The following is a 12467-nucleotide window of genomic DNA, read 5'->3' on the forward strand; positions in this document are numbered from 1 at the left end:
GCAAGAATGGGTTTTATTTGTCACTGTTCCGACCGTAGCAAAGATACTTTACTCTGAGACTGAAGGCTACCCTGTCAACCCCCATGCCAAATACAAATTCTGAGTGTATAGGCTTTAAAATCAAGACATTTTCAAAAACACATAGCAAGCTAAAAGGCCTACTAGCTACATCACTTTGGGCACACACCAAAAAACAGCAAAATGTTGAATTTCCACAACAGGCAATCAACAGCCTCCCCTGCTCACGACTGAGTGCACTACAGGCTGGGAAGGCTTAGGGTATGTTCAGGTTCATTCAACAGAAAAGTGTTTACTAAATCTTGGCTTTGTTGCAACCCCCCTCCCCAGATGTATGCATCAGCCCACATCAAGCCAAACATAATTTTAATTCCTATACTCGCAGTTCAAATATCACACATCGACAGATGACAATCGTTTATTACTTGACAGATGAACAAATACAAAGCCATGATAGCAGCATTTCAACTATTTAAATATTTACACTATCACAACACTGAGGAGACATAGAACCCTTTACAATGTAAACAAATAATAAAGAATGTTTTGAATGCTAGAAAACAAGCCTAACTAACTACTCATCTACAATGAAACAGATTAACCCATGTTCTACTGCAAGGAGTTTGCAGTTTATTTCAAAACCTATTTCCACAGGTATATGACAAGTGACGGGAGTCCTTTCAGCATACTCATCAGTAGGAGAATCATGATGTTGACACTGTGAATATGGAGTAATAAAATGACAAACCATTAATTATTATTGCCTGTAAGTTGTGCGACTTCTGATTTTAACTGTCCATTTGTCCATAATTATGTTCTTGTCAAAAAAATGATAGTTGAAAAGACTTCTTGACTGATATCATCAAAAAGTCAGTGCATAATCAAATGGTCCTTAGTATCCATTGCTCTGACCTCGACTGCCTCTGCCTAGCCACTGTACGACCTCACTCCTTATCTGTTGCTCTAACACAATATTTCGTAAAGAGGCCAGCCAAGAGCTACCTATCGATAAAATAATGTATGATATAAAATAATGATTATTGGTGCAACGATTCGGTGGAGAGGAAAAACGGAAGAGACACAGTCTCTGGACTGCTTCAGCAGTGTTGTGTTCATTAGGGCACATAGTAACAAAACATTTTAAAATGTTTCACAATGGAAAAACAAACAAGCATTTCTTATTGGAGAAGTTCAGTCACTACCTCCATGTATCAGTCAGTTTTGTTCAGTGTGGTGCTTAATGAACACGACCCATTTAGCAATAGTCTACTACACATCTGTCACGGTCCATTGAAAAACAAAAGGAGCCAGGGTGGACTCTGAATGGTCTTCCTGTGTGTCTGTCACTGGGGGAAGGCCTCGTCTTTCATCAGCATGCGTGGGCTCTCCTGGTTGTCCATACGCCGTCTGGGGCCCATCATACCTGTGGAGACAGACTGACTCTATTTATCAAAGTCACCTCCATTCTCCACTCCAAGGAAATTATACTGTGGCTGTGAAAATCTGATTATGGGGATGGTCCAGGAGGTTTTTATTTTAGTTACACTTGTCAAATGATCTCTGGAACCACCTTAATATAAAATAGCAATATCTTCTTAGATTCACAGCGCAACTGCAATACAAAACACCATTATCTGTAGGATAGCTTATATTTCATATGAGCCACAGTACACACCTTACTTAATCTCTGTCTCAATGACCTAGAACTAGGGTAGAGCGTCTCAGGGACAACTTACATACAGTATATCCTTTGTCATAACACTGTCATACTATTGAATTAATGCCAGAGTGTGTATTAGGCCTATCCAAAGAATGAGGCCTAAAGCAATCGCTCCATTTGTCACAATTACCATGCATTTTGTAGTTACAGACTAATGATGATAACTTACCACTCTTATGTTTAAATGATTTGGATCTCCTGGGTGAGTTTGGATTCTACAATAAAAAAGGAAAATATATATTTATGTACATATAAAACAAAATAGTTTACACAAAACTATAAGAAATTTGTAATTTAATTGTCTTATTCAATAAAAACAATATGTTCTGTTTAACAGAAAGCTTGACAATCACAACAAATATTAAAATTGAAGAAATCGAAATTTGGTCTCGTCGCCTTTCAGGATCATGCTGCATACTGTTGGAAACTTTACAAACATATTAAGATAACTTTATTTTTATGGTTTGTTTTGACGGTGCTTTCCTGTAGTAATTTTATTAGATTGGTTACAACTACACAAACCCCAAGTGCCAATCAACATTCTCCCTTCGATTTCTCACTTGAAATTCAGCTGTGGCAGTGGATTCTATTCAGATAAAGCATCAAGAAAAGCAGAATGATCAACTAGTGGCAAAACTATGTTATTACAGAAAATATTTAATTGTTGTTTCAAAGAAAGTGCAAATACCTTATCTGATTTTCTCTTCTTCGCTGCAAAAACGAGAGCATTTTATAAGACACGTGGACATAATTTCAATGATTTACAAGATATCATAATGTACAAATACACAAGAGAACCAAGCACATTGATAACACTTCAAAGCATATTTGTTTTACTACTAGATATCAAGTGAAGATCAAACATATACAACTACATTTTTGCATGTGCACAGTTGAAGTCAACTCTGTTTCAGTTCAAATTAATGTAAAGATTGACTACTGGTATTCACCATTATAGGATTCTAATTTCCATGTGTCTACTCTTGTGAGTAGACACAATTTATATAACTGTCAGTCACCAGGGTTGTGTTTCGTAGGGCACACTGTAGGAAAACATTTTGCAATGGAAAACAACAAGCAAGCAAAAACTAAAGAAGGAAGTACCAGTGACTCGCTCAATACGGAAGTTGTCAGATGACGCAGATGCCCAACTATGAACCATCAAACAGGCAAAGCATCAATACAGGACTAACATTGAATCCTACTACACTGGCTCCGATGCTCGTCGGAAGTGGCAGGGATTGCAAACTATTACGGACTACAAAAGGGAAGCACAGCCGTGAGCTGCCCAGTGATACGAGCCTACCAGACGAGCTAAATTTTTTCTATATGTGCGCATCTGGGCAAGCAACACTGAAGCACGCAGGAGAGCACCAGCTGTTCCGGACGACTTTGATCACGCTTTCCATAGCCAATGTGAGTAAGACCATAAACAGGTCAACATTCACAAGGCTGCAGGGCCAGACGGATTACCAGGGCGTGTACTCCGAGCATGCACTGACCAACTGGCAAGTCTCTTCACTGACATTTTCAACCTGTCCCTGACCGAGTCTGTAATACCAACATGTTTCAAGCAGACCACCTGGATCCTGCAACTGGATCCTGGACTTCCTGACAGGCCGTCCCCAGGTGGTAAGGGTAGGTATTAACAAATATGCCACACTGATCCTCAACACGGGGGCCCCACAGGGGTACATGCTCAGTCCCCTCCTTTACTCCCTGTTCACCCATGACTGCATGGCCAAGCACGACTCCAACACCATCATTAACTTCACCGACAATGATGAGACAGCCTATAGGGAGGAGGTCAGAGACCTGGCCGTGTGGTTCCAGCATAACAACTAGAGGGCGACCGATTAATCGGCATGGCCGATTAATTAGGGCCGATTTCAAGTTTTCAGAAGAATCTGCCTTTTTGGACGACGATTATATTGCAATCCACGAGGAGACTGTGTTGCAGGCTGACCACCTGTTACACGAGTGCAGCGTCAAAAGGATCTGTGGCTGCAAGGAGCCAAGATAAGTTGCTAGCTAGCATTAAACTTATCTTATAAAAAACAATCAATCTTAACATAATCACTAGTGAACTACACATGGTTGATGATTTTACAAGGTTAACTAGCGTGTCATGCGTTGCATATAATGAATGCGGTGACTGTTAATTTATCATCGAATCACAGCCTACTTCAATTTGGCCAAACGGGTGATGATTTAACAAAAGCGCAATCGTTGCACAAAAGTACCCAGCCATAAACATCAATGCCTTTCTTAAAATCAATTAAAACCTGCATATTTAGTTAAAATAAATGTATGTTAGCAGGCAATATTAACTAGAGAAATTGTCACTTCTCTTGCATTCTGTGCAAGCAGAGTCAGGGTATATGCAGCAGTTTGGGCCACCTGGCTCGTTGCTGTGTGAAGACCATTTCTTCCTAACAAAGACCGTAATTCATTTGCCAGAATTTTACATAATTATGACGTAACATTGAAGGTTGTGCAATGTAACAGCAATATTTAGACTTAGGGTTGCCACCCGTTCGATAAAATACAGAACAGTTCTGTATTTCACCGAAAGGATAAACGCTTTGTTTTCGAAATGATAGTTTCTGGATTTGACCATATAAATGACCAAAGGCTCGTATTGCGGTGTGTTTATTATATTATAATTAAGTCTATGATTTGATATAGCAGTTTACCTACCCCCGCTCAGTCAGCAACAGGCTCGTAAGCATTTATTCAAACAGCACTTTACTGCATTTGCCAGCAGCTCTTAGCAATACTTGAGGCACTGCGCTGTTTATGACTTCAAGCCTATCAACTCCCGAGATTAGGCTGCCTATAAGAACATCCAATAGTCAAAGGTATTTGAAATACAAATGGTATAGAAAGAAATAGTCGACACGTCATAATGCCTATAATAATTTTACTTTCTTCTCCAACACTATTTTTGCATTATTTAAACCAAATTGAACATGTTTCATTATTTATTTGAGACTAAATTGATTTTATTTATGTATTATATTTAGTTGAAATAAGTGTTCAAAGTTCAGACCTGAATCCAATCGAGAATCTGTGGAAAGAACTGAAAACTGCTGTTCACAAATGCTCTTCATCCAACCTCACTGAGCTCGAGCTGTTTTGCAAGGAGGAATGGGAAAAAATGTCAGTCTCTCGATGTGCAAAACTGATAGAGACATACCCCAAGCGACTTACAGCTGTAATCGCAGCAAAAGGTGGCGCTACAAAGTATTAACTTAAGGGGGCTGAATAATTTTGCACGCCCAATTTTTCAGTTTTTGATTTGTTAAAAAAGTTTGAAATATCCAATAAATGTCGTTCCACTTCATGATTGTGTCCCACTTGTTGTTGATTCTTCACAAAAAAATACAGTTTTATATCTTTATGTTTGAAGCCTGAAATGTGGCAAAAGGTCGCAAAGTTCAAGGGGGCCGAATACTTTCGCAAGGCACTGTGTGTATATATATATATATACAAATTGTCTGATTAATCACTATCTGCTTTTTTTGGTCCCCCAATAATCGGTATCGGCATTGAAAAATCATAATCGGTCGACCTCGAATATCAACCTCTCCCTCAACGTGATACAAAACAAAGGAGATTATCATGGACTACAGGAAAAGGAGAGCCGAGCATGCCCCCATTCTTATTGACGGGGCTGTAGTGGAACAGGTTGGGAGCTTCAAGTTCCTTGGTGTCCACATCACTAACCAACTGTCATGGTCCAAACACACTGAGGGCAGAGGGCACAACAAAACCTATTCCCACTCAGGAGACTGAAAAGATTTGGCATGGGTCCTCAGATCCTCAAAAAGTTATACAGCTGCACCATCAAGAGCATCACTGCCTGGTATGGCAACTGGCACTCGAGGGTAGTGCGTACGGCCCAGTAAATCACTGGGGCAAAGCTTCCTGCCATCCAGGACCTCTATGCCAGGTGCCTTAAAAATTTCCAAAAGACTCCAGCCACCCTAGTCATAGACTGTTCTCTCTGCTACCGCACGGCAAGCGGTACCGTAGAGCCAAGTCCAGGTCCAAAAGGCTTCTTAACAGCTTCTACCCCCAAGCCATAAGCGTCCTGAACAGCTAATCAAATGGCTACCTGTGTCCCCGCACATCGACTCTGTACCGGTAGCCAGGGTTGGGGAGTAACAGATTACAAAAAACCTAACTGCAATCTGTTACTATACCAGAAAAAATATTGTAATCAGATTACAGCTACTTTTGAAAAACTAGATGATTACGTCGAGGAGTACTTTTAAATTCAGAAAGCATGTTTGCGAAAAGAAATACTTGACACTTCTGTTTTCTCAATGACATTCAAATCAGTATTGAAAAAAGGTGCAAGTTTAAATTTGTTCCACGTGAGCGAGTCTGACCACAAGTCAGAGACCACTATGGTGACACACCAAATGGGTTTGATGGATCTCGGGACAAGAGCATGAATAGGCTTTTGTAGGCTACAGTCCAAACTGTCTTCCAATGGTGCGACTGCTGTCGGCATCGAAAGATTATCCAACTTGAATAAACGCTTGGAGGTAAGGATGACAGCAGTGGTGTCGTCTACGGTGATACGGATATCACTTATTATTGACATCTACATAGCGCATTGATGTGAATCACACAGCCAGTGAAAAATGCTCTTGCAACAGCTGCATAGTGCGCATCTCAGCCTATGGAGTAAAAGTGGGGCTTTTATTGCTAAATTGTTTTTATTCTCCATAGGTCTAATGGACACATGCACACTTTTGATTGCCACTTTAAGTCTATCTGCCACATCAATTTTTAGATGTATAAATTATATATATCCATTGATTCTTGAAGAATATAACTTATATAAATGCCTCGAGCTTAGTTCAACTGTCACACTCCACGAGAACCCAAAATATAAGCTTGTTTTTCTCCAATGTTTGTAAACATTGTAAATGTAAACAAACACCGTACAGCCTCACAACATGGTTAAAACAATCATTTTGATAACATGGATGGTCAGTCCATACATCCATAGCTCTGTCTATTAATCTGGGTGTGGTTACATTTCTCCAGGCCCATCCCTCAGCTTTTTACCAAAACCGAGGTGGGGTAGCCTTTTTGTTATTGTTTCATCTGTGGATTTACCATTTAAACAGTTACAGATTATCAAGATATCAAAGTGTCACCAACAAAAAGGTAAACAATCAGCCTATAGAAAATGCAGCATATGGCATTCCTTTTTCACATGTAAATAGCACTTTTCAACAGCACTCAAAGCATGCCATTCCATGAGCGCAGCATTTATTTTTCAACTCGAATCAATGAGCCCAATCAGTTCTCCATGACAACAAAATCAGAAACAAAGTAGGGCTGGCTAATAAGTCCTTAGTTTTGGGGTTATGCTCAGGTAAAACTATTTGGCTAATCTATACTTTCAAATCCTATTCTTGAAGATCAAAGGGTAAAACATTTATTGGAATTCTGATAGACTTTGGTTTTTAATGTAAAGATATAATTGAATCGTATTATTATATGTAGTAGAAAGCGATGGGTTAGAAGAAGCCTACATAACCAACCAATAAAGTAACATTTTACATCCATATATAGCCAGCTATGTAAACTTCAACATTGATTTATCCTACAATAGTTGTTGTTCAATTGCTAACATACATTTTTGTCTTCTAATGCCTCTTAAGGGGAAAGTAATCTAATAGTAATGGAATGTAATCAGATTACGTTACTGAGTTTGGGTAATCCAAAAGTTGTTACTGTTTACAATTTTGAACAGGTAACTAACTAGTAACTAACAGATTACCTTTAGAAAGTAACCTACCCAACCCTGCCGGTACCCCCTGTATATAGCCTTGTTACTGCTATTTTATTGTTTCTCTTTATTTATTTTTAATTTCTTTTTTTTTTTCATTATAATTTGAATGTATTTTTTGTTTACTTCAGTTTATTTAGTAAATACTTTAACACTTATTTTTTCTTAAAATTGCATAGTTGGTTAAGGGCTTGTAAGTAAGCATTTGATTGTATTCAGCACGTGACAAATAAAAATGGGATTTGATTTAACCTCTGTTCTTATTGGATAAGGTCATGTGGTACCTTTCTGTTTCACAACGTTTGCGCTCGTTTTCTGCCTACTAAACAGGACCCAGATCACCATGAAAAGGAGGGTGAAAGTCAGTCCTTTACCTTTCTTTTCCGCCCCGTAGGACCAGTCGTTATCATTGACGTCATCATTATCCTCCTGGTCGCTCTCTGATTTATTGTTAGTGTTGTTGCCGGTGACTATTCTGTGTGGGGAAGAAAGGACAGTCAGTGACATCATCCATTGATTTATGGCCAGACATGGGTTCAAAATACTATTTGAAATAATTTCCAATATTTAATCTGCGCTTAATTATTTGAAATCATTTCCAATATTTAATCTGCGCTTAATTGAGCTTGTGTGGTTTAATGGACCAATAGAATAGTCTCAAAAACGGCAAACTCCGCCCGTCTGTTACTCCGGGCAGGCTAAAGCAAAGTACTTGAAAGAATCCTTCCTTCAGGATTGCTAGAGAAAGTAAGGCTACAGTTGAATGAAAAGTGTGCAAACTACATTTGATTAGAAAATAATACTACCCTGTTGTGGTATGAGAAAATGTTTTATCGTCACATACACCAGAGAGACACAGTGAAATGTGTTATTTTACAGGGTCGGCCATAATAGTACAGCGCCCCTGAAGCAAATGAGGGTTAAGTGCCTTATTCAACGGCACATCAACAGATGTTTCACCTTGTCGGCTTGGGTATTCGAGGCAGCAACTCCAGTCTTAACGGCATTACATTGCTGTCTGCACTGCAATGTCAACTGGTATTAGGGTAGCTGTGTTTAAAGGTTAGCTGAACCAAAACAAAAATACTTGTCTGGTTGAAAACGGCCTGAGGCATCAACATTAGTCAGAAACATTTATTCTAGTGCCAAAATGTAATACAAAGCGCAAATAGGATCATTTTGGTCATTAAGTCAATATCTTCCAAAACTATGACATAAATTCCTAAATCCTTGGATATTTGTGATTTTCTTTTTGATTTCAATCATGCCCAGTCTTGCCCACTAAAAGGGGATGGTAAACGCTGCACGGAGAAGCAGCTGAGCTGAGTGCAGCAGAATCAACCTACAGCCTGCCCATTTCTTTACAGACAACAGAAATACCCATTAGCACACAGCGCCTCAGTCTTGTTTACATGAAACAATACATAGTTGCCAATGTTATGTTGAAAGAACAAGACTTGGTCTTTATAAAAGGGCTCGTTTTCCCTCCACCCAACTCAAACATCCTCACATTCGTGAGATAACATTAGCATCATAAACACAAGTATCATAGGTATTCTAGAAAGGAGGAAATGCTCAGGGTTTAAGATTCTTGACCAATCACGTTCACGTTGCCATGCTGCGTCGAGTGGTTGCTAAGCCATTCATCTCGTAAAGTATGGTTGATGTTTAGGATCAGTAAAGAGGAACACACAACGCCAGGCTATTAGCGAACATAACACTCCCCATTCAAACCCTCGTTGCTTCAGTCATGGCTTCTAGCATTTCATAACAAGGATGTGGAAAAGGGAGGCGAATTTAGTGAGTTTAGCCACCCCTTTAAAGATGTCAGTAAACGCATCAATATGACATACAGTTGAAGTTGGAAGTTTACATACACCTTAGCCAAATACATTTAAACTCAGTTTTTCACAATTCCTGACATTTAATCCTCGTAAAATTCCCTGTCTTAGGTCAGTTAGGATCAGCACTTTATTTTAAGAATGTGAAATGTCAGAACAATAGTTGAGAGACTGATTTTTCAGCTTTTACTTCTTTCATCACATTCCAAGTGGGTCAGCAGTTTATATACACTCAATTAGTATTTGGTAGGGGCTAACCTGCGGTTGGCTATGCGGCTGCTGTTGCGCCCCATGCCCAGGCATTTCTCCAAGTGCGGGGCAAAGCGTGACGCAGCGATGCTCCGGCTGCAGTTGGGACAGACACACTCCTTGTTCTTCCACTGGTTGTACACCTGCCCGAACACATCCACTCCTGGCTGGTCCACAATTTCTACTCATGCAAAAAAATAAAGAGAAAGAAAAATTGTAGTTCAAAGCACTTTACATAGTAAAGGTATATATTATATATTGCAATCATTGTATGGTGGTGTAGTTAGCAAATTAAAACTTGTGGAATGATATCGTCTGTACACATCTTTATCTTAACCATTGTTAAACAATAATTTGAAAACATAGGTGAGTAGAAAGTAGAAATACATACCAAAGTCCCTCATGGTTTCTTGGTCCGTGTCTTCCAGGAAAAAGTAGCCCTGCTTGACGGCCCGGTGGACCTCAAAGCACAGGCCCAGACAAGCATCCTCCACCAGGTCAGAAAGGATGTCCTGAGCTACGCCCTGCCAACCAACCCAGCATTATTATATAGAACCAGGATATAGCCTTTCTATGGAATGATACTGTTAGAAGAGTTGGCTACAGAACTGATTCACACTAGGGCCAAACAGTCAAGCTGAATTGCGCCGGCCAGGTTACGCATCAGCCATAGCTGCAGTCCAAAATGACACACAGTCCAAATGTTTAAGCCTTTGTCTAAGACTAAAATGAAAAGTGTGGGTAAAAAAACGATACCCTTATGTATAGTCCACACAGGACTAAACCAAACCTACTACTATATTTACCTCCAGCTTGCTGTTGTCCAGGCTGGACATCGAAATCTCATCCATTTTCATTTGCCAGAATTAGAAGATGAGCCCACACTTCTGTGTTCATGCTGTAAAGCAGCATGCATTGGCCAAGACGGGGCTAGACCAGACAAGAGAGAAGACACATATCATAACACATAATTTAATCTTCATACATGACATTTACAATGTAAAATATATTTCAATGAGTCATGGTAAGGAGTGTGGGGAGCAGGAGCAACAACAAGCAATGAAACATTGTAACAAAGGGTGACAACTAAATGCACAATGAATTATATTAAAAAAGTGGAATCTAGGCTATTCACGTTTATAACCTGTCATTTATGACAAAAAATAATTGGATTATTCGTTGTTTGTCGTACAAATCAGATAACATGTTACGTGTCCTGCTTCGCATCATATATCGTTCACAGAACAGCATTGAACACATGTTTTCCTTATATTCTTTTTTTAAAAATCACACAGAAGTCCTCGGCCCCTACTATGGGGCATAACATTGTCCAGTATGCACAATTGAAAATAACGCAGATAGACACCATTGTATTCGTGTCGATTTCAGATTAGCAGAAAGAGACGGGGGATATTTTGTGATCATTTACAGAAAATAACAAAAAATACTGGAAATAAATGTATCAACTTAACATATGGTGCAATCGGAAGCAATTGTAAGACATTGAATGTTACTTCAAGAAACAGATTACTGCGAAGCACGCTATGGTTTGCTTAGTGCACTGCTGCTGTTCGTTTTAAAAACTCGATACATTGTGTCACAAGAAAAATATCACGTCACGGTGTAGCTCTCTTTAGCCTTGACGATCACAACAATTAGATACATGCCAGTCCATAAATGTTTTTATTTTATTTACCTATATCGGAAGGCATCCATCTTTACATCAGACGACTCAGGCAGTAGCAATCGATCGCTACACAAGAGAACGCAAAACACGAGCAGCATTACTGTCTTCAGTGAACCCAGCCGGCTATTGTCAGTGGATTTAAGCATGTCCACGTACAGTCCAAGTGACCCATATTCTCCCACTCCAGTCTTTAACACTCTCTCTTTCTCTCTGGGATTTACATATAACATGATTTGATGGTAAACGTCTGCTTTAAAAACTTGGCAGAATTGGCTTCAGTTGTTGAAATATCAAATAGAGGCAAGTTAATAAATGCTTATTGCAACACAGCATTCCTCATTAGAGGTCCCCTCACATACAATTAAAAGACATCATGAAGGAAATAACACTTCCCTTCTCTACCGAGTATCTCAATATTGGTATCATTGCGGCCCTTGTTTTAGCATGCAGGTGTTGAGAATTCTAATATAGATGCATATCGATATGATATTTTAGATAAATGGACATGATTGACACATTGTTGTATGTTGATTTCAAATTATAAATGTCTGGTCAGTTTGATGAAAATGGTGGAAATGACAGTAGTGATGGGCAACAGCTTTGAAGGTTTCTCCTGCTTTGAATGGAGTTAGGTTTTTGTACAGGCTGCTCATGCAATTGTGGCACTAGGTGTATGCCAGTGACCCAGTTATGACAAGTGCAACTATAGACTGCCTCATCTTCAGCCTCAAATCCAATAATGTGCAGATACTCAGTATAGCCAGATCCAGAATATGTGAACCTGCTTGACAACCCAATTGCTCTTGTGTTGTCATAAAACAAAAACTTGGGCTACCTCCAGCCTTCTGTTTGCACCACGTAATTGTCTAGGTCCTGGTGTCACTAATAACATTTGAGATTTTAGTCATTCTTATCCAGAGCAATTATGGTTAAATGCCTTGCTCAAGGTCACATCCACAGATTTTTCACCTAGGCTCGGGGGGTTTTGAAACAAAGATATTGAACAAGATAGACTTTATGACCAAAATGTTGTTTCACCTTACTGTAGTTAGTCAGTGTTATATCAACAGTGTTATATCAGGACATAACTGCACAAAAGTCTACCATTTCTAATTGTAAAGGGAAAGGATGAACAGA

At 39.3% G+C, this 12467-nt stretch overlaps 1 protein-coding gene across 3 annotated transcripts; it reads right to left on the minus strand.

Moving 5' to 3' along the window:
• Positions 1-420: 420 nt before the first annotated feature.
• Positions 421-11555, minus strand: LOC110491737 (ataxin-7-like protein 3). Of its 3 annotated transcripts, XM_090202413.1 has the most exons (9): positions 11340-11476; positions 10450-10573; positions 10035-10167; positions 9653-9824; positions 7928-8028; positions 2427-2449; positions 2299-2324; positions 1908-1953; positions 427-1454 (listed from the first exon to the last, which is right to left on the minus strand). In XM_090202413.1, exons 2-9 carry the CDS (start codon positions 10498-10500, stop codon positions 1362-1364), a joined length of 645 nt encoding a protein of 214 aa, XP_090058539.1. In that variant the 5' UTR covers positions 10501-10573; positions 11340-11476; the 3' UTR covers positions 427-1361. The 3 variants fall into 3 exon arrangements, with proteins under 3 accessions (XP_021421101.1, XP_021421100.1, XP_090058539.1); XM_021565426.3 differs by lacking the exon at positions 2299-2324 and having other exon boundaries at positions 421-1441; positions 11340-11555; XM_021565425.3 differs by lacking the exon at positions 2299-2324 and having other exon boundaries at positions 421-1454.
• Positions 11556-12467: the final 912 nt, after the last annotated feature.

This window comes from Oncorhynchus mykiss, chromosome 16 (genome assembly GCF_057628025.1).
Source record: "Oncorhynchus mykiss isolate SJ-2025 chromosome 16, ASM5762802v1, whole genome shotgun sequence".
Lineage (NCBI taxonomy): Eukaryota > Metazoa > Chordata > Actinopteri > Salmoniformes > Salmonidae > Oncorhynchus > Oncorhynchus mykiss.

Excerpts from the sequence above, each read along its gene's own strand:
- LOC110491737 (XM_021565425.3), bottom strand. The coding sequence starts at position 10,500 with ATGAAAATGGATGAGATTTCGATGTCCAGCCTGGACAACAGCAAGCTG. Across the intron at positions 10,168-10,449 it reads TGGACAACAGCAAGCTGGAG|GGCGTAGCTCAGGACATCCT; the intron begins GTAAATATAGTA and ends GTTGGTTGGCAG. Across the intron at positions 1,455-1,907 it reads ATCATTTAAACATAAGAGTG|TCTGTCTCCACAGGTATGAT; the intron begins GTAAGTTATCAT and ends AAATAGAGTCAG.